The sequence below is a fragment of the Ipomoea nil genome, unplaced genomic scaffold (assembly GCF_001879475.1).
Source record: "Ipomoea nil cultivar Tokyo-kokei standard unplaced genomic scaffold, Asagao_1.1 scaffold0268, whole genome shotgun sequence".
Classification (NCBI taxonomy): domain Eukaryota; kingdom Viridiplantae; phylum Streptophyta; class Magnoliopsida; order Solanales; family Convolvulaceae; genus Ipomoea; species Ipomoea nil.
In genome coordinates this window covers 3,468,216-3,491,738 of record NW_017616696.1, presented here as the reverse complement: position 1 = coordinate 3,491,738, position 23,523 = coordinate 3,468,216, and the positions used below count along the sequence as shown (strand labels likewise).

The window sequence follows — 23,523 nt, the reverse complement described above, 5'->3', positions numbered from 1 at the left end:
TTTTATTTTAAGAGTATGAGTTCTGTACCTAAAACAAATTAGTAATTGTGTCTTATGTTAAAAAAAAATTGTGTCTTTATGTTATAAATTTGTAATTTTGTGTTGTGAAATTCTGTGCATCAGAAATTATATATCTAAATCAATTTTTTATTTTTACAAAGTAAATATATAACATACGTATGTGTCTTGTTTTATGAAATTATGTACTTTACGAGTATAAATTATATATCTCCTCGTTTGATCTAGGATTCATAATGTTATGTTTACCCTGGTCCATGATATAAATTGTCTGGATAAAGCTCTACAAAAACATGGCATAAAATTGCAAATAATTTCAATTGTTATACCCTACACCACGGCGCGCGTAGCACTGTGCGCCGCGCGCCTCTCAAAACGACGTCGTTTTGGGGTCATTTTGGGAGGCGCGGTAGGAAGTTGATGTGATTATGTATATTTGTTCACACAATTATGTATATTTGTTCATACAATTATGTATATTTGTTCATACAATTATGTATATTTGTTCATACAGTTATGTACATTTTTTATACTATTATGCACATTCTTTTTATACAATTATGTACATTCGAATCAGAAAATTTGTGTGTATTATGTTAAGAGTTGATGTGTATTATGTTAAAAGTTTATGTTTATTATGTATTATGTTAGATTGTGTATTATCTTTTAAAAAGAGTATGTATATTTTGTTATATAATTATGTACATTCATGTATACAATTATGTGTATTCTAGTATAACATTATGTACATTTTTGAACATGAGTTTTTTTAAAGAAAAATTAACTGCCCCACACTGGGGCGGGAAATTTAAAAAAAAATAAAATAAAATTAAAACGACGTCGTTTTGCATCTAGTTGCACAGTGCAACGCGCGCCGTGGTGTAGGATATAAATTGCCAAATAATTTTCAGCAGTTAAAAATTGAAATCATAATTGGGCCTCTACAATTCTACATAGTTGCTACTTTTGGGCCTTGTAAATACGTGGATTTTGGCCCAGTTAAACCGCAAACGCAAATTATGCCATGGAATCGTGTTCACCGAGAATGGTGAACACAAGGCAAAACGACGTCGTTTTTAGGCAAAAAAAAAAAATTTCGCGGATGTGGAGTTAACGGCGCGCGTTTGATCAAATTATGAATTTTCTGTTATGAGATTATGAATTTTCAAAGTGAATGTGTAGGCATGGTTCCAAAGTGAATGTGTAGGCATGGTTCCAAAGTGAATGTGTAGGCATGGATTCATAATTTATGAATGTCCGTGATTTCGGACGGGAATATGTAGGCATGGTTCCAAAGTGAATGTGCAGGCATGAATTCATAATTTATGAATGTCCGAAATTATGAATGTAATGAAAATTCATAATCTCATAACAGAAAATTCATAATCGCATAACAGAAAATTCATAATCTCATAACTGAAAATTCATAATCTCATAACAGAAAATTCATAATCTTATAACAGAAAATTCATAATCTCATGGTTCCAAAGTGAATGTGTAGGCATGGTTCCAAAGTGAATGTGCAGGCATGGATTCATAATTTATGAATGTCCGTGATTTCGGACGGGAATGTGTAGGCATAGTTCCAAAGTGAATTTACAGGCATGAATTCATAATTTATGAATGTCCGAAATCTTTGTTCACCTCAAATTAAAGTGAAACCGCAAAATGTGAAAATAAAGAAGAAAAGTCACGCAATTAATTAAGGAAAAAAAAAAAAAGATGACGATGTACTAACACCGTTGGAACCGTGTTCACCATGAATGGTGAACACGGTTCCATGGCATAACGTCCCAACCGCAAACGTTTGATGTACCAAATTCCGGCAAATTGTGCATCCGTGTGCACCCTGCATGGTGCATACGGATGCAAAAATGATGTCGTTTTGCATAAAACGTGCGCCCTACTTTAAAAAAATCAGTTTCAATTCCCAGCAACAATATTATGTTATTCATTTTGGATTTTTTAGTTAGGAAATTCTGAAAGTGTAGTTATGAAATTCTGGAAGTGTAGTTATGGAATTATGGATGTGTTATGCAATTATGGATGTGTAGTTATGCAATTCTGGAAGTGTAGTTATACAATTCTGGAAATGTAGTTATGCAATTCTAGAAGTGTAGTTATGCAATTCTGGAAGTGTAGTTATACAATTCTGGAAATGTAGTTATGCAATTCTAGAAGTGTAGTTATGCAATTCTGGAAGTGTAGTTATACAATTCTGGAAATGTAGTTATGCAATTCTAGAAGTGTAGTTATGCAATTCTAGATGTATAGTTATGAAATTATAGAAGTGTAGTGAAATTATGGATGTGTAGTTATGCAATTCTGATTTTTTTTTTTTTTTTTTAAGTTAGACGCCAAAACGACGTCGTTTTTGCATCCGTATACACCATGCATGGTGCATACGATGCACAGCATAACGCTCCCCAAATTCCTGCATTAAACTGTGGACCACTAATAAATATTCACTTTTAATATATTAAATTTTTATTTTTATTTTATTAAAAGTTTACTTTTTTATGTAGTATATATCAAACCAATACACCCAAAAAAATTAATGTATTAAAAATTAACCTTCAATATAATAAAAATAAACTTTTAGTATAATAGAAATGAACCTTATGTCAGTAATTTACCTTACAAGGTGAATCATGATCCATGGTCATGGGCGAAGCCACAATGGGAGTAGTGGGCACAATTCCCCCTGCCCCCACCCACGCCCTATATAGTCATTGTATGTGTGTGTGTGTGTGTTATATATATATATATATATATATAGTACATTTGTTGTATAAATAATAAATACACTAATTATCATTTTTATACATTAATAATGAGATGTGTGACTTATAATGTATTTTTATTCAAATTATTTTATCAAAATAATTATGTTTCATATTTTGTTATGAATATTTTTATAAAGTTTTGACTAAATTTATTTTTCGTCCATATTCAATAATATTTATAACTATACTTTTTAAGTGTTTTATATAATTTTTTTTCAAACTATCTGTTTTGTATTTTTGTCCGCACTCAAATTTTTTTTTTGGATCGGTCCATGTTTATGGAATAATGCTTGTGCAAAGTAGTATGAAATTTCTAGGATTAGTACGACGAAATACATTTTCCGATGTTGAGTAAGTTTTCAAAACATATTTAACTCTTTGGACAACTTGTCCTGTCACCTAACAAGGTGGGGTGTGGGCAAAAATTTAGAGGCCTTCGCTACAAGGAGTACAAGGAATGTTTAGCGGGAAACTCACCAATATCAATAATAATCTTAAAAAATTAATTATTTATTTAATTTTTTTTAAAAAAAAAAAAAGAAAAACAAAATTATGACAACACATCAACAAAAAAGAAAGAAGGATGGTAAAAACACTCTATATGTTCTGTCATGGAAATGGATTCCCTAGCAAGAGTGTAGACAGTCCTATTCGCAAAATGTTTAACGACAACAACATCCACATTAACAAATGATTTTACAATTTCCTTAATATCATTTAAAATTAAACCAAAAGAAGAGTCCTGTGGGTTCTTGCAAACCATTAACCATGTACCAATTGCATGTGCATTTGTGATTGTGGAAGTCATGCCAATTGAAGCATGTGCTCCATCTCAATTAAATTGTACATTTATATGTTTATATATATATATATATATATATATATATATATATATATATGCTCAACACACCTCCTCATGTGTTCATAGTCTCTGATTCGAACCCATGACATTTGGCATGACTCTAATATCAAATTGGAGCATATGCTTCATCTCAACTAAAAGTCTAAGATAATAGTTAAATTGCACATTTATATTTATATATATGCTCAATAGGGCCTTTTAAGTTTTAATCCAAGAGAGCTTCATGTACGGAATTATCATGATCTAAATATTTGCTCCACAAATCTTGAAAATTTAATTTGCTCCTTTTTTTCTCCCTTTCTTGTTCAAATTATCATGATATAAATATTTATATTCTTCCTGCTGATTTTCTTTCTCATTTTTGGAAATTCCACGTGGAATTTTATCACAGTATGATTTTATTATCATGAAAATGAAGAAGTTTAGAAACGAGATCTGGGAAAATGGTTGAGAACTCCACTCTATAAGCTTAGTATAATATATATAGTTTACAGCATTAAAATAACAACAAGCGTCTGTAGCTCAGTGGATAGAGCGTCTGTTTCCTAAGCAGAAAGTCGTAGGTTCGACCCCTACCTGACGCGTATTGTGTTCACTTTTGCAAAGTTACGTGAATGTGATGAGTGGATGAAATGGTGAATTTTTTTTCAAATGAATAATTCTTATTTCTATTTCTTAAATGAATCTGAGAGCAAAGAAAAAAGCTAAGTTAAAAATTATGAGAGAAGTGCAATCTAAATATCTAATTAAGTTTATATAATAAATACATTTTAAAATTGAGTACTGTGTACACTAATTACGTAGGTGTTATTTCTTAAATGAATCTGAGAGCAAAGAAAAAAGCTAAGTTAAAAATTATGAGAGAAGTGCAATCTAAATATCTAATTAAGTTTATATAATAAATACATTTTAAAATTGAGTACTGTGTACACTAATTACTTAGGTGTAGTTTTAATTATAATTTTAATAATAAGATATATTGAACTTTCTATTGTAATTTAATTTTATATTATGTTGGTATTTTTTGTTTTGTAGGGTAATATTCATTAGGTAAACTAGTTGGTGCGGCCTGAGCAGTTCAATCAAGGTAATTTTTAATATATTAAAAGTACATTATTTGTGTACAGAATATATATCATATAAAATATAAGGTATTTTTTTTTTTAACAAATAATATACTTTCAGTATCAAACAAGGCTCATTTATATCAAATAATATATTTTTTTTCTGAATATAAGGTATATTTTTAATATATTAAAAATACATTATTTGTGTACTGAATGTACATTATTTGACATTATACAAATAATATACTTTCAGTATTCAATTAAGAGTTAATGCCACATGAAGTCCTCCGAGTATAGTGATTTTAACATGTGTAGTCCTAAATTTTAAAATTGACCATCTGTGGTACTTCGACTTTCAAATTTACCCATTCATGGTCCAAGTTAACCACTCATGGTCCTACAACTTTCGAAATTTAACCAGTTGCGGTCCTCTTGAAAGGACCATGGTTGGTTAAAATTTAATAGTTGAATGACCATGGGTGGTTAACTTGGACCACGAATAGTTAAATTTGAAAGTCGAAGGACCACAGATGGTCAATTTGAAAGTTTAGGACTAAACGTGGCAAAACCATTATACTTGGAGGACCTCAGATGGAATTAACTCTTTCAAATAATATAATATACTTTATGCACACAAATAATGTATTTTTTGTTTATATATGGTCCACACAACTTGATCCTTCAATCATAATTTCAATTTAAAAAATTACACGTAGAATATAATGCAAAGTCTGTTTATATTCTGCGTCTAATTTTTTAAATTGAAATTATAGTTATATTTTGCGTGTAATATGCATGTATTTTTGTGAAAGTTTTTCAGTGTATAAACTTCGATCAAGAGAAATTTCAGTTTAAGAAATTACGCGTAGATAATATTTTTCCTGATCCAAAAATACCGCAAACAACCGCGAAAGAGAGAAAAAATCCAAAATAGAGAAGCAATATTTGCATACGCGAATGAAGAACCGGAGAAGAAAATAGAGAAGAGAGGAAGTTAGGGCTTTAAATTTTGACTTCAAAGGGTCAAATGCTTACATGTAGTTAAAGTAGGATAATAAGAAAAAAAAATATAAATAAACATATAATCCCAATGAGTGCAAACCTGCTAAAAATGTTAATTGCTATATTCGAATTCCGTAACTTAATTGTTATCCCCAAATAGTTCAATGACCTATTTGTACATTTTTCCTTTTAATTATTCTAATCTCGGACATTGCAACCTCGTCGTTTGTGGCTGTCATACTTCTATTCCAATCTTCGGATTCATCGATCGATCTTGAATTGAAGGCTAGGGAAAATTGGCTTCAAACTTTTCTTAGAAGCCATTGAATTAGGATGAAGAAGAAGGAGAAGAAGAAAATGATAGATGATGCTGATGTATATATGTTTATTTAGGGAACATGCTATTTATGTATAGCGGTGTGAATGGATAACTTACTATGACTTTGTGCTTCTTTTTGCTTGTACTAATTGTGATTCATAATCAATAATTTTCCGTGAAAAAGAAACAAATTTTTAAAACGGACGCTTTTAATCACCATTACCCTTATTAAACTTACATTTTTGGATTTCAGTTTTGAAATATTTTTTTATTTCTAGTTACACATTAATTGCACACTTTTTGCACAAGCATATATAGTAGCTAGCTAAAAGAAGCTTATCACTTATTATAAGCAGTTTGAAGCTTATCTGTTACTCCGTACTAAAATTAAGTTTATTTTGTTTGAAAGTGGAAGCTAGCTAGTTCATGATTTTTTTAAAGAAAAAAAAATCTTGCTTATTGTAACAATATAGCACATAATTAAGTTGCACATATGAACTATAAAAGTGTTATTAAATAACAAGTGACTATGTCACGCGCCCACACAATCAACCATTAAATAAAATTAGTTGTATTCTTTTTTAGACTCCTCAAACCTTCAAACCTACCAACCAAGTGAGAGAGGTTCAACTCTCATAATCATTTAATTCATGCATGAATTATTGCACAAATTATATGTCCCTTGCATGAAAACATATTGAATTATCAAAACAATGTGTTCAACCAACCTACGCACAACGTTTTATTCAAGTAGTCATTTTTCTAAAAATAATTTTACAATTCATTTTTATTTAAAAAGTATTTATTTCATTAAAAAAAAGTATTTATTTTTGTATTTTTTAATTATATAAATTTTATACACTGATACTAAATTAATACTATCTATGTTCTATTTTATGTATCTGATTCGATTAATAATATTTGATTGAAGTTATTTTCTCATCAATTTTTCATAATATTAAATTTAGTATTTGTATGACACTATGACCACACAGACAGCTTAGTTGGTTCCTGAATTCTGCGTGAAGATTGGGGGCAAGTTTAGTATTAGTAAATAAAATTTATAATTTAGAAACTACAGTGAAAGTACGTACTTATAAACACAAAATTAAACATTAATGTGCTGTTTGGATCACGGAATAGGCCTGGAATGGCATAACATTCCCAGTAATAGGCATATTCCTCTGTTTGGTAATCACTTGTATTCCCAGGAACATTGTTCCCGGGAATGACCTATTCCCCTTGCAAGGGGAATAGAGATTCCCAGGGGGCCCCCTGGTATTAGACTATTCCTGAGTTCTCGGGAATAGCCTAAAGTCTCTATTTCCTATTTTACCACCACCCCCCTCCCAATTAAATTTATTTCAAATTTCACCACCACTATCGTCACGGTCGCCACTACCACCACCGCCACCGCTACCATTGCCATCGTCGTCGTCGCCGCCACCACCACCGCCACCAGCACCAGTACCTCAGCAACACCATCACCACAAACGCCGCCGCCGCCACCGCCATTGCCGCCACCATTGCCACCACCATCACATATTTTTATAAGGTTATTTATGTCTTTTAAAACATATTTCATTTTTATTACTTAAATCAACTAAACACTGTAATGTAATCCTAAAGTCTATTCCTTTTGCGAACCAAACAGTAGAATACAATTCCTATTCTATTCCTTGCATATTCCATTTCTTATGAAATAGCATTCCTATTACTTCAAAATTCATTCCCTGAACCAAACATGCTGTAAATTTAAAATTAATAAGAAGCCAAGATAGTAAAAAAAAAAAAAAAAAAAAAAAAGGTTGGTTAGACGAATGAATGGTAAATAAGATAAGTAAAATGAGACATATATTAGAAGTGTATTTTATTTTTTAATAAAAGATTTCTGCGTTACATTTTATGTCTAGCTCTATTAATGTACAACGTAACCTTAACTCATCAATAAAATAAAATGGAGAAGGCATGTTAGCCTAATTAATAACGTCAAAATATAACAACTAATATTACTAGATAAATGATAATGAAATCGAGCGAGGTTGATTGATGTCGTGACATTTATCGAATGAAATGCCTCAACAATTCTTCTCGTGACATTTATCGAATGAAATGCCTCAACAATTCTTCCCGTGACATTTATCAAATGAAATGCCTCAACAATTCTTCTAGGAGGTTGAATCTTCAATTCCAAGAGTCCCACATCTCGATTCAATAAAGCATTTGGAGTAATGTAAATCATTTAGGAGATACGCATAAGGAATCTGTCCACTTTAAACTTAATCTCCATATTATCGCAGTCGAAATTCGAACTTTAGTCTCTTTTCTTAAATATTATATTACGCTTATTGATCAATTGAGCTAAGTTCGTGCGGCTCAACAAATGCTATTCTTTTATTATTACTCCGTGTTATTTTAGGGAGTATTAAAAGACAAAACATTTTAATTACTCTGACAAGTAGCTATTGAGGCATGATCAGTAGATTCACAAGGTTTTTATGAGCAAGATTAAGTTGGAATTCTATCCTGTAACCATTATTTTAGTTAATAAACATGATTGTGGACCAACAAATTAAATTTTGGTGTTCATCATTGTCTATGACTCAAATTTCGTTTTCTTTCGATTCTTTTTCTTGATCTAATCAATTATCATGTTTGTACCAGATAAAATTTCACACCATAATTTTTTTTTCTTATCGTTTAATAACAATAAAATATGTTTATTAGAATATATAGAGTATGAAAATGAGTTACTAAGGTTAATCTGATATTATGTTAAAAACTTTTTTAATAATGAAATTTGAGAGTGATTCGCTAGTGACGATCTAAAAATTAATTGAGACAATTTTAAGGATCACACTAACATAGTAACATCTTTGGGATGAGATTTGAGTTAACTAAGATTGACACTATTATATTTTAGAAGACAAATTTATTGAAAGACTAATATTTGTACTTATTGGATGGTGAGTTGGTGACATATATATCTTGATCGCTCATCCTAGATTGTGTGTCCTTTTTGAAACTTTCCTCAATGATCTACAACCTTGCCTTACTTTTTATAGGTACCGTGGACGACATGATTCATAAACCAAGATTTGTATAGTTTCGTCTAAATTTAGTATCCCTTGTATTGAAAAACAACGTAACAGTTCAATTTAATTTTAGCCTTTAAATTATTGTATTTTTTATTTTTAATTAATTCTTGATTTCATATGATGTTGGATGAAATTACCGATGTTTATTTTTCGGAGGTCTCATTTTGAACGGAATGTTAGACGGAAACTCGTTTCCAACCAATAACTCTTTCGTTGGACGGAAATAGAAGGATTTCCAGCCCTGAAAAAAAAATCTCTTCTCTAGAAAATTAAAAAATGAAAAGAAAAATTAAAATTAGAGGAAACATTAAACATATTGACCCGACAACCTTAAAACTTGTACTAAAATGAATAAACAACAAGGTGACTATCGAACCAAACAACAACCTTAAACCCCATCTTGATTCTTGACTCACAGTTTGAAAGAAAGGAAGGAAGCGCTAATCTTCGAAACCAATTTGTTTCCAAATAGCGTTTCTTAGTCGCCACAGATCTCTCCCCTTCACACTCCTCCCCGACAGGGACGCCACTCTCGTCCTCGCCAAGTACAAATGCGGCGGCAGTCCAAGGTACTCGTCCTCCTCCACCGACCATGGCGCATTATAGTCGCTGTCTTGTCGGGCTCGCTGATCCTGCTGGAACGCCACGCCCAGGATCCTCCTCCAATCCGGTATCTTCATCGGCACCGACTTCACACCCACCGCCGTCACCGCCACCTGCTCAACCACGCTACTTCCGCCACCATTCGGTAGTACCGTCGTCGGCGACCACCTCGTCTCGGACACTACTGCAACCTTGTCGTCACCGCGGACCCAACAATCCTCGGATTCATCAAACTCGAATTGAAGGTCTGAGAAAATTGGCTTGCGGACCCAACAATCCTCAGATTCATCAAACTCGAATTGAAGGTCGGAGAACATCGGCTTGAAGCTGATCTCAGAAGCCATTGATCGAACTAGCTAGAATGAAGAAGAAGATGATATATAGATGATGCTTAGGTATGTATAATTTATTTATGGAATATATATGCTATATATATATATATATATATATATATATATATATATATATATAGTTGTCAGAACCTTCTATCTACTGGGTGATAATTGTGAGTCTTAGCAACCCATTTTCAGTGAAAAAGACTTATATTACGGAGGCATTTTTAAACACGATTCTAGCTTTCGTTACTTATGTCTTTATTGTTCATCTTCAAGTTTGGCATGAACTAGTGATGCTTTTCATCGCCAGATATCATGCAAGCTAAGATGTATTCACTAAACCTTCTCATTGTCTACTAATTACTTATCATATCACACATTTTTTTTACAAGGTCTGTTACAAATGAATAATTTGAAAATTAAAAATATGATTTCAGTGTCAAACTCACGATCAAATTGTATGTGAATAGCTGGAAATGAACTATTAACGTGACTAATTAATGATGATTTTGATTATGAAATGTGAAGGAAGTGGTCCAATAACCTTCTCATCTTCTACTAATAGTGACTTCACGCATTTCGTTACTAATTTTGTTACAAATTACTCATTTGAAGATTACAAACATGCATGATCTTAGTGTCAATCCCATGATTAAAAATAAATGTCAATCAGTAACTGAAAATGAATTGTTAGAAACAAAATAGTAATGATATGATGTTGGTCATTAAATATCACGAAAGAAGTGGTCCAAGAACCATGTCATTGTCTACTATACAAATTAAGTATTGATATCATGCATTTCCTTGTTACAGATCACTCATTTAAAAACTAAAAACATGATTTTCATTTCAATCCCATAATTAAAAGTAAATGTCAATAACTGAAAATGAACTAATTGACCCAAAATAATAATTTTTTTAATTTGCTCATCATATTTCAAAGAAGAAATAGATCAAGAACTTTCTCATCTTTTACTAACTATTGATATGACACATGGTTTTAGTTTTTGAATTAGTAATCTGTAGCGGAATTAGTGAGAGCGTCAATAGTTAGTAGAGGATGAGAATGTTCTTGAACCACTTATTCTTTGTTGTTTGATGATCAAGAGCATTACTACTTTGTGTCAATAGTTAGTAAAAGATGAGAATTGAAAGTTTTTGGCCTACTTCTTTGATATTTGATGACTAAAAGCAGCACCATTTTGTGTTCAACAATTCATTTTCATTTTCATTTTCATTTGTTGACATTTACTTTTAATCATGAGATTGACACTAAAATTAGTAAAATCATGTTTTTAGTTCTTAAATGAGTGATTTGTATCATGACTAGAAAGGAACTGGAAACACGTGATGATATTAATTAATGTTTGTAGATGATGAGAAAGTTTATTAGACCACTTCTTTCGTGATATTTGATGACCAAATCAGAATCATCACTATGTTGTTTTTGATGGTTTATTTTCCGTTACAGGTATTTACTTTTAATCATGGGATTGGCACTAAAATGAGTAATTTGTAACTTAAATTAGTAATGAAATGCATGACATCAATATTAGTAGAAGATGAGATGGTTATTGGACCACTGCTTTGATATTTGATAACCAAAATCATCATTACTTCATATATTGAATGATTCATTTCCAATTACTAACGTGCACTTTTAATCGTAAGTTTGCCAATAAATTCATGGTTTTAGTTTACAGATTAGTCATAGATGATTCAGAGAACGCATCTTGCGTGATATCTGGTGATGAAAAGCATTACTCGTGCCAAACTTGGAAAAAGTAAAACATGAGCAAGTGAAGAAATATGTTTAATGTAACTTTATAATTACGGAATTAGAAGAAGTACGGAATTAAAATGATGTTTGTGAATTTTAAATGAGTAATCTGTAACTAAATTAGTAATGAAATGCATGACATCAATATTATTAGTAGAAGATGAGATGGTTATGGGCCACTGCGATAATCAAAATCATCATTATATTACTTCATATATTACTAATTAACGTGTACTTTTGATCGTAAGTTTGACAATAAATTCATGCTTTTAGTTTACAGATGAGTCATACATGATTCACAGAACACATATTGCGTGATATCGAAAGCATTACTATTGCCGTGCCAAACTTGAAGACGAACAAGTAGAGACATAAGCAAGTGAAGAATCATGTTTAATGAACTTAATAATTACGGAATTAAAAGTGCTTCCCTAATTTAATTCTTTTTCACTAAAAAATTGATTATTAAGACTCATGATTAGCACGAGTACGTACGTAGATAGAAGCATTGACACAATTATATATAAATAGCATATTCCTAGCTAGGCTGCAGTAAGGCTTGAGTAACGTGGAATGGTATGTGTTCCATGAAGACAAGCCAAGTCTCATGTGGAATATAATGTGTTGAAAGAATATAATTCTATATAGAGTGGGACAAGACAACTAGTTCGATCTCACCAGTAAAAAAAAAAACGTTAGTATACATGCTTATGTCTATATAAGACACTTAATTCAATTAAATCTCAAGATCTATACATCTCTATCATATATCCATATAGCTAGGCTAGTAATGTATTTTCCATATTTTATTTGCAAATCATCATGACTCCATATATGATGGGTCAAGAAAAATCATATATTCATATTCAATCGTTATTTTAACTTGAGGGGTGTGGCTGAGTGGGACTCATTCATCCTTAACCAAAGGTCAAGGGTTCCATCTTTGACTTTGGGAATGAAGTAGACCTTAAATTCAGGTCAGCTGTCCCATTCAAAAGAGGAGTACCTACAATTCAACAAAGGAATTAGTCACGATGGTGGACACCTTGGGTTTACCCAAAAAAAATATTCAATCGTTATTCTCCATATTTGCTAAAACATGCAAACATCTAAATTTTATATTTAACAAGGCTATCCATAATTTAATTGTTCCGTTGATCCAATTTTATATTGCTTCTTCGGATCCATAAAGAAATAAACCTAGAAATCCGACCATCCAATCATGGGTCAGATAGATCACCCGATGAAATTGCAGAAGATTACTCAGTACCATAAAAAGGTTGAAGCTAGCTTGTTCCTGACTAGCATTAATTAATTAAGGCCAGCTCTCCACTGCGGGCTTATATATAACTTTTTTGTGTTTGCATTATATTGGTCAGAAATGATGTTTTCGTCCAACATACCGACCAAAAGAAACGTTCGAAAAAATCTCCGTGGAAAATTCCGTCCAACTACAATTTTTGGTCGGAAATAGCGTTCAACGAACAAAAATTGAACGGAAATTCCGGAAAGTAACCCACCATTTTTAAAACGTGGGAACTTCCGACCAACTTTGTGCCTTGGCCGGAAATTCCTTCCAACTACGTGCATTGGTCGGAAATTCCGACCCAACGTTGGACGGAAAACTCACTTATTGTATTTTGTTATATTCCTTCCCACTGTTGGTAAGAAAATCCTAAATCATATGAGATATTTTTATTATTTTTATATTACCATAATTTTATTTATAACTGTTGTTAATAAATTATGTCATCAACAAATTAATGAACACACTAAATTGAAAATTGAAAATATATTTAAACATCAAAATTATTTACAACAAAAATTATGTTCATGTTCATAAAAAAAAAACATAAAAAATATATACTACTTGATTGATACTCCGTACTACTTAAGTATGAAAATATACTTATTTGATACTACATAAGTATGCTCGCTGCACCCAAATAAGCCTTCAAATCCGGCACTGCTTCAATGGTTTTGATCAATGCAGCATCCACAACCTCCTTCTTCAATGAAGTTGATCAAGTGTAGACCTTCACCAAAAATGGACCGTGATATAAGTAATCTAACACAGAATGAGTAGATACCTATGCATTTTACAAAATGACTAGAACATTAAAGGAATGCCTTTATGTTTAAGTAATCTAACACAGAAAAAATAGAAAACTTTTGAATTCTTACATACTAATTCTAAAGTTTGTTTAGTATAAGAGCTGTACTACTTGTCTTCATCTGTTCATCCAACAAATAAGTTTTAGCTGGACACTAAATTAATTTGCAGTTCATGTGAATGTGATATAAAAGGGAATTGTTCATAAGCATATCCTATGGCACTCAAAACAACTCAAAGAAACATCTCAGATGACTAGTTAATTTATTTGCAACTCTATTGAATTCCTCTTCAATACCATGCAATTAAATGTTAACTTCAAGATTAGTGATACTCCACAATTGTTCAAAAGATCACCATTGCTACATCCAAAGAAGCCAGATATCCAAGTAAAGGAAAGTAAGAGGAGATGGGTCTAGATGCAACACCTGAATACTGTCACCACGAGAATGTTTCCGTGTTCTATTATCAAGTACATTTACAACCTGAGACAACATAATATATATAAAACAACCAACAAGGAAATTAATTAGAAATAAATAACCAGGCTAAACAAGCAGGCACTTTGGTAGGACACTTATACCTTAACAAGATGAGTTAAAAAAATTAAAAGGAAGTGCAGCTTGGAAACTAGAGCAATACTTCCTTAGAATTTTTAAAGACTACATGATACTCAAAATGAACAGAGAAGACAAATTCACTGAACTTACAGTTCCTTCCATCTTACATGAGAGAGATGCATACATGAGGACATTATTGCTCCTATTTCTCTTTATATTGGAGGGGATCCATACATGAGGACAACATATGAGTTGCACACAACATTGACAAATTACTACATCAACTGAAAGATTTAAAAGCTAAAATAGATAACCAATAAGGCAAATGTGGCTAGGCAGAAATGATAGCTAATAACTTACAAGCAACATTATGTGTAAAGGAACTAAGAAGCCTCTGCTTTTTAGTTGCCAATTAACCTAGAATTACAATATCTGCAGGAAAAGAGAATAAGAATCGTATGATATGGTGCGTGATGATTTCTTTCATCTTCTATTCCTGGTACTTCAATGCTAGACTAAGTAAACAAAACTAAGCAAAGGGATGCAAGATGTAGCCTATTTTTTTTTTTTTTTTTTTAGAAAAAAGCCTATTTATAATAATAATTTTTCAAATATCCAACTACTACTCAACAACTATTAAGCACACTAAACACCTAAAACATACAAATTTAAATTAAGTTTAACACACACTCTACTCGCAATAATACTAAGTTCATATAGGTAATAGATCTCTCAAGTATAATATTTAAAACGTTTAAAGCACAATATAATAGTTTACAAAATAACAAAAGTAAAGAGGTTTCTCAAACTATCACTACTCACTTTCAAAATAACAAAAGTAAGGAGGATTCTCAAAGTAATAATAACTTTCAATCATCAATCATTTCCGAACCTAACCTTTCCAAAACCCATTTGCAACATATATAATATAAGCACAGAGAAATACAATTTCATATTTGTTCATAAACACTCCCAGGATATAATATAGATATGGAGGAATCAATAACATCATATACATAGCTCATTATATTATATAATCATTTCCAGTACAGATATTCTCAAATTCATTCTCATTATATAATACAAACCTAAACCACACAACAACAACAACCATTACTATTCTCTTCAAACTACAACTCATTCCCCCAGCCATGTCTGCATATAATGCTAACTTCAAGATTTGCCTAAAGCAGTAGAACAACACAAGTTACCTTCAGTTTGAATTAAACCTTGACCGTACCCCAACTTCAGTTTCCTTCTTCAATTCATACCAAAATGCCAAATATATTAAGATTGACAATTCAATCCAAACCCACACAAATCATCTAAGCAAAGAAATCCTAATAAAAATAAAAATAAATAAATGAAGAACGAACCTATGGCAGTGACGGTGGCTGGCTAGCTGGTAGCGGTGGCGTCGCAGGGGAGACGAAGCTGTGGCGTCGGCAGTGGAGACGGCGTTCCGCGACTGTGGCGGTGGAGACGGTGTTTGGCGTTCGGCGTTGGTGCGGCGATCGACGGTGGTGGGTTCTCCTATGTCCTGTTTTGTACTAGTGGCAAGTATGTACCGGAAGATCTTCGTCGCAGATCTGAAGTTAGATGGAAGAAGAAGGTCATCGCAGATCTGAAGCTAGAAGAAGGAATTGAAGACGGTCATCGCAGATCTGAAGCTAGAAGAAGGAATTGAAGAAGGTCCTCGCAAATCTGAAACTCAAAGCTTGAAGTCGTCACCGCAGCTACAGTCCGTCATCGCCATTATAGGAAGATGATGGTGAAGTAGTGAACGAAGAAGCAAAGATGGCGGTGAAGCGGTGAATGAAGAAGCAAAGAGTGGAAGTGAAGAAGTAAATTAATTAGATATTTTTTTGGACGAAAATTAAAATATCTACTAGCTAAAATATTTAAATTTCCGTCCAATTGGACGGATATTAAAATAACTACTATTTTAATTTCTACCTATCAGTCAATTCGACTTTACCAACCAACACTATAGGTTGGTCGGAATTTCCGTCCAACTAGCGAGTGTTGGACGGAATTTCCGTTCAACACTCGCACGTTGGACGGAAATTCCGACCAACTTTCCACCCATCTTTAGTAACAGAAAGTTGAAATCTTTAGTAAAATACTGACCAATTTACGGTTGGACGGAAATGTTGGACGGAAAACACGAGATTTCCAGCAGTGTTAACCAGGGAGTGATTCTGATCATGAGGAGATTGATAAATTTCCCTATGAAGAACTGGAAAAATCTTATATCCAGGTCTACAAGAAATGGGAACTACTGATAAGTACTTATTTATCTATATTTATCCCCATTTTACTAAACCATTTTGCATATAGATCATTCCAAACTTCATGCGATTAGGACTAAATTGTGTTATTTTGCAAGGAGTTTGGTTTGGAAAGCATTGGAAGCAAAGATGAGTATTTTCAGGCATTTTGGTGGACATTGGAGTCAAATGAAGCGTTTTAGATGCATTAGGAGTCAATGAGAACCAAATATGAAGCTATGGTGATGGATGCAACACTTCCAAGGGAGCCTAAGAGTGGTGTTTTAATGGTATGTCTTGGTCATTTGGGCAAACCAAATTAAAGCAAAAGAGGAGCAAAAGATCAAGGCATTACAATTCGTGTACTGCACGTTGACGTCTTAGTATTTGGACCATGTCCCAACCTTGAAATGTCCAAATGAAGTGATTCTTGCGACATTAAAAAGAAGACTCGAAGGGCTACAACTTTAATAAAGACATCAAAGCCTAATTCTGAAGACAAAAGGGTCAAAATCAGCCTACAAACTGAAGTTTCTTTGTAGAAAGGCTCTTGAATTGACGCGTCGAGAATTATCCTCGACACGTCGAGAATTGGCAGAAACCTTCAATTTGCATTCTTTAAATGCTCGACTCGTCGAGAATCACTCTCGACGCGTCGAGCCTCCCAGATCTGTAAATTTTCAGCCCGTCCCTACTCCCATTTAACATTGTTTTTATTCATTTCTTCATGATTTTTGACTTTGTTCGAACCCTAGACATTTGCTACTCATTCCTTTCATATTTTAGTGTTAGATTAGACTTAGATTTAAGTTCCTAAACATATTTGAAGCTTGTAATCAAGGATTCAACACTTGAATTCCAAGATTTACCATCCATTTAAATAGAGAAGTCTTCTTTCTCTTATCTCTTTTCCTATGCAATGTTTATGTTTATTACTTATGTTTTAGTGTTCTTTATGCTATTTAATCCTGAGTAGTTAGTTTTTGGGCTTGAGTTAGGGTTGTATTATCTATCTTGATGCTTAATTTGTGATTGTTTCAAAAAAGGGAAAAACTCTAACCTAGGGTTCACGTGTTTATGAGGGTATTGTGTTTATATCTTGTTAATGTTTAATATACACATTCATTAGCATGTATTTGGAGGATTCCTTGCCTCAATGAGAGTTGGGTGACGAATCCAAGTCATCTCTTGCATAAACCCAAAATTTTCCTATGAAAATAGGTGAAATTAGGGGCTTAGATACTAATTGTGCTTGAAGAACTTGGAGTTGATTCATCACTAGAGTGAGACAATTTCTTGTTCTAATATCCTTGTTTATTTGCTCATATGAGTGACGTATAGACTAGGATTCCCACGTGCATTCCCGATTGACTCATTGGTTACTTGTTCTCTCTAATCCCATAGGTTGTTAAAGCATTAAGATGATAATAATGCTCCCTAGCTTGAGTCCTATTTCTTTATTTCGTATTTATCTCTTGTTCATATGTATTTTTGGTATTTTGTTTAGTTATCGTTGACCTAAACTTGTTGTTTGCTTAGCTTCTTGTGTATGTCCTAATGCTAGTGCCTAGTTACTTGTGATTATATAATACATGCCATAACTTACAATCTCCTGAGGACGGCATAAAACACCCTAGCTCACATCTTATATTTACTACAATCAACTACTCTTGAAGGCTCACGACACAACCTCCGCTAAGAATGATGTGCTTGAAAAGAACACTATCATCTTGAAGAATCAACTTGTTGAAAAGGACAAAGCACTAGCAGACTCTATGTCAAAAGTAGCACAACTGACAAGCCAACTTGACACTCTCAAGAATCAAATTCAGATGATGAGTACTACCTGATACTGAATGAAATCCTGGAAACATGCAGATCTCCGATATTAGAAAAGGATTAGGGTATACTGAAAAATCTAATAATTCACAGTTAACAAGATTTGTTTCTGTCAGTGAAGGCTCTAGTTCGATACAAAGGCGAGTTAGATTTAGGATGAAATCTTACATTCCAGTCTGTCACTACTGCAATTCAAAAGGTCATACCAGGCCAGAGTACAATTTCTGTCCAAACCTAATAAGTATAGTTTAAGATTAGTCTAATGTTGAACCAATCCACAATCACTTCTACCTAATATATACTCCATTCGTCCCATTTTATGTGTCTAGTTCAATTAACGAGGTTTGACTAAAGTTATTTTTAATCCAATTTGTCATAATATTATGTTTATATTAGTATACAAAATTTATATATTTAGAAACTACACTAAAATTACTATTAAACACACAAAAATCAAATTTAAAAATAAGTAAAAAATAGAGTTAATTCCACCAGAGATCCCTTGTCTTTAGTGGCAATTCTAAATTTAGTCCCAGACTATCATTTTTTCCATTTAACATCTCAGACTATTGTTTTTTGGACAATTTTAGTCATTTTCATGACTTTCCCTATTTTTAGTAAGGGCATATTTGTCTCTTCATATTTTTCTTTTGTTATTTTTCCGATTTCAACCGGTTTAATTGGTTTATGACTTTACTAAAAATCGGTTGGAAAATATGGTTACTAAAAATCAGAGGTTACTTAAGTGACTGCCGTTGTAAATATACACTTTCTACGGCGGTTTCGAAAACCGCCGTGTATGTTAACTATATACAGCGGTTAAACAACTGTCATGTATATGAACTATATAAGACAGTTATTTAAACAACTGCCGTCTATTTTTAATTATTTTAATGAACATTAAATTTTATGAACACTTGGTCCTCTAGTTAAATTTTATTTTAATGAACATTAAATTTAAAGGTAATAATGTAATAATTTTAATTATTCACAATGATGAACTCAATGTATTAAATTTATGAACTCAATTTGTTCATTTCAACAGCAAGCTAATTTTTACATTATTATTCTTAAATTTAATATTTATTAAATAAATATATAATTGAATGACCAAATTTGAAAACAAATTAATAGTTAAGGAATCATTTATGATCAAATTGAAATTTGAAGATGAAAATTAGTAAAGATCAATAGTCAATGGATCATTTATGGTCCAATTAAAAGTCGAAAGAATAAAATTGGTAAACGTCAATAGTCAATTGACCATTTCTAAAATTAACTCTTACAGGGTGTTTGGTTGGAGGGATTTTAAATTCCCTTCCCACTTAATTCCCACATAATTCCAAAGACCATTAAATTCCGTAGTTTGGTTGGAGGGAATTGCAATTCCATGGAATTGCAATTCCCCCATTTTCATAGAATTAAAATCCCAGGTCCCCCCCTGGTATTTTAATTCCTGGGAAAAAAAGATAGTGATGAGTCAAAATTACCCCTTCCTTTTTTAACTTAAAATTAATGTCTAATAACAATAATGGACATTTTTGACTTTATACTACTTATTCCCTTTCAATTCCCATGTATACCAAACATTGGAATTGAAATTCCCAGTAATTTTATTCCTGTCAACCAAACACTGGAATTTAAATTCCCACCTTATTCCCAGTAATTCAACTCCCATGGAATTACAATTCTTTTCCCACATAATTCCCTCCCTCCAACCAAACGCCCTGTTAAATAAAGAGAAAAATATTATTTTTAGTCCATTGACTATAATACATGTATCAATTTTAGTCCTTGACTATTAAAATTTTCAAATTAGGTACATGAATATTCCATTTGTATCACATTTGGTACTTGACTATTAACATTTTCAAATTATATGAATGACTATTCAATTGGTATCACATTTAGTCCTGCCGTTAAATGTTCTGGCCAAATTCTCAGGCAAGTCACCAGTGACCGGCTAATTTACTTAATTTTTATTTTTTAAATTAAAAAACTTTAAAATAAATAAATAAATAAAAACAGTCAGACACTTATATTGAATGTTTAATCAAGTCAAACATCTAATAGTGATCAAATAAGTCAAAATTGATTGATAAGCTAACTATGTTAAAACTTTGTGAATAATGAAATTTGTGAATGATTCTCTAGTGACGAATCAAAAAAATTAATTTAGACAATATTAAGGAACACACTAACATAGTAACGTCTTTGGGATGAAATTCGAGTTAACTAAGATTGACACTATAATATTCTAGAAGACAAATTTATTAAAAGACTAATATTTGTACTTATTTGATGTTGACATAAATATCGTGCTGATCGTTCATCCTAGATGGCGTGTCTTGTTTGAAACTTTTCTCAATGATCTACAACTTTGCCTTACTTTCAAAATTGATAAAATTTGAAACATATTTTCCAAGTGAAAAAAATAAAAAAAATCCCTTTTCTAGAAAAAAAAAATGAAAAGGAAAATTAATATTAAAATTTAAGTTGTGTATGTTCATGTTAATCTCATTTTCATTTAAGACATGAATATCATTTTTATCGGCTTTTGAGTATGTAGTTTTTCATGTGAAAAATATATTTAAAAAAAAATATGAGTGAAAATTCTAATATTTTTTTTTAGTACTCAATTACAATGTAGTATTTGTTCATAACTATTTTCTCAATTTAATGAAATACAAAGAGTCAATATCACTCCACTGGCAATCCCTCTGTTTTGTTTTGCTTTTGGAAACAAGTTTTTCTTTTTGAGGATGCAAAAAGTGAGGTAAAAAAAAAAAAAAAAAAAAAAAAAAAAGAAAAAAAAAAGAAGGAAAAATGAAGTTTGCACACTACACGCACGATTACTTCACTGTAAAGTCACCTGCTCAACCACACTACTACCGCCGCCATTCGGTATTATCGTTGACCACCTCATCTCGGACACTACTGCAACCTCGTCGTCGTTGGTGCGTCTAATACCGTGGACCCAACAATCCTCAGATTCATCAACTCGAATTGAAGGTCAGAGAACATCTTCGAAGCCATTGATATATCGAACCAGCTAGAATGAAGAAGAAGAAGAAGATGATGATGATATATAGATGATGGTGATGTATGTCAGAAATCATAAGTTACTATGAATCTTCTATCTACTTGTGCTAATTGTAAGTCTTAATCAATTTTCACTGAAAAAAGAATTAAATTAATGAAGCATTTTTAATTTTGTAATTATCAAGTTATTTTAAACACAATTCTCACTTATTATCTCATTATTTTCCTGTCTTTAAGTTTGACGTGGAATAGTGATGCTTTCCATCGCTAGATATCATGCAAGCTAAGATGTATTCTCTAAACCTTCTCATAGTCTACTAATTACTCATCATATCACATACTCCCTCTGTCCCATTTTGCATGTCTTACTTTCCTTTTTTGTTTGTCCCAAAATGTTGTCCTCTTTCTAAAATTGAACATCACCATCATTTTACTTTTTCCCAAATTACCCTTATCACTTTTGCTTTTATTTCCAAAAGTGAAAAAGTGAAGGGCATAATTGGAAAATACATAGCATTTACTTTAATTCCTTAAAAAGCGTGCAAAAAGAAAATGAGACAACCAATTCGGGACGGAGGGAGTATTTTTTTTCACAAGGTCTATTACAAATGAATAAAAATATGATTTTTCTGTCACACTCACGATCAAATTAATTATGATTTTACTTTCAAAAAAAAAATTAATTATGATTTTGGTTATCAAATGTCAAGGAACTGGTCCAATCATGTGTTTAGTTAATCATGGGATTGACACAAATTAGTAAAATCATGTTTTTAGTTTTTAAATGAGTGATTTGTAACATGACTAGAAAGAAACTGGAAACACGTGATGATATTAATGTTTGTAGACAATGAGAAAGTTGCACATATAGTTATAAGTAGTTGCACATATAGTTATAAGTAGTTGCACTTAGGTGTATGAATGTTTGCGAGTGGTTTTCAGGGGTATTACTACCCGCTGAACTCAGATCAATGAATGTTAACAAGGCAAAATTACATGCACTTATAGGTGAAAGTAGGTGCACCTATAGTTATAAGTAGTTGCACATATAGTTATAAATAGTTGCACATATAGTTATAAGCACACCCATGTGCATGAATGTTTGCGGAAAGTGAATGCTAACAAGGCAAAATTACATGCACTTATAGGTGAAAGTAGGTGCACCTATAGTTATAAGTAGTTGCACCTATAGTTATAAATAGTTGCACATATAGTTATAAGCACACCTAGGTGCATGAATGTTTGCGGAAAGTGAATGCTAACAAGGCAAAATTACATGCACTTATAGGTGAAAGTAGGTGCACTTGTTAGTGGTTTTACTTGCACTTCGATGTTCAATTATTTACAAAAATGCTACCGTATTTTTTTTAAGTTATTAGATCTGGACACGTGTCGCGCGCTGATTCGTTCGCATTTCCCTCCTGAGCACTTATTCGCACCTGAGTGCATCCATATATATATATATATATATATATATATATATATATATATATATATATATATATATATATATATATATATATATATATATATATATAGGATCCGGATCAGGTGAGGACTTAATCTTAGGTGAGGACGTGAGGACTAATCTTGTGCGTTTGTTTTTTTTATTTGGATGGCCCAGATTTGAGTTTCTGAGATGACATGGATTGATCTTTTTTGTTAAAGTGGGGTAGTAGTGTCTTTTTTTAATTTTCTTAAGTGTGAACGCAAATGTAATCCTTGGCCAAATTGGTTTTCTATTTTCTTAGATCATCACCATTGCAATTTGGAGCCGCGATTTCTTCATCATTGATTGAGTGTTCGCCCATGCAAACTAATCAGTAATT

The 23,523-nt window shown here is 32.1% G+C and overlaps 1 protein-coding gene and 1 non-coding gene across 2 annotated transcripts; one reads left to right on the top strand and one right to left on the bottom strand.

Moving 5' to 3' along the window:
- Window positions 1-4,177: 4,177 nt before the first annotated feature.
- TRNAR-CCU lies at window positions 4,178-4,250 on the top strand. The gene has a single exon. It is a non-coding gene; the product is annotated as a tRNA-Arg (tRNA).
- Window positions 4,251-9,592: 5,342 nt separating this feature from the next.
- Window positions 9,593-10,099, bottom strand: LOC109152898. The gene has a single exon (XM_019300582.1). The coding sequence runs from the start codon at window positions 10,097-10,099 to the stop codon at window positions 9,593-9,595; it is 507 nt and encodes a 168-aa protein (XP_019156127.1).
- Between the last annotated feature and the right edge of the window lie 13,424 nt (window positions 10,100-23,523).

Excerpts from the sequence above, each read along its gene's own strand:
- LOC109152898 (XM_019300582.1), bottom strand. The coding sequence starts at position 10,099 with ATGGCTTCTGAGATCAGCTTCAAGCCGATGTTCTCCGACCTTCAATTC.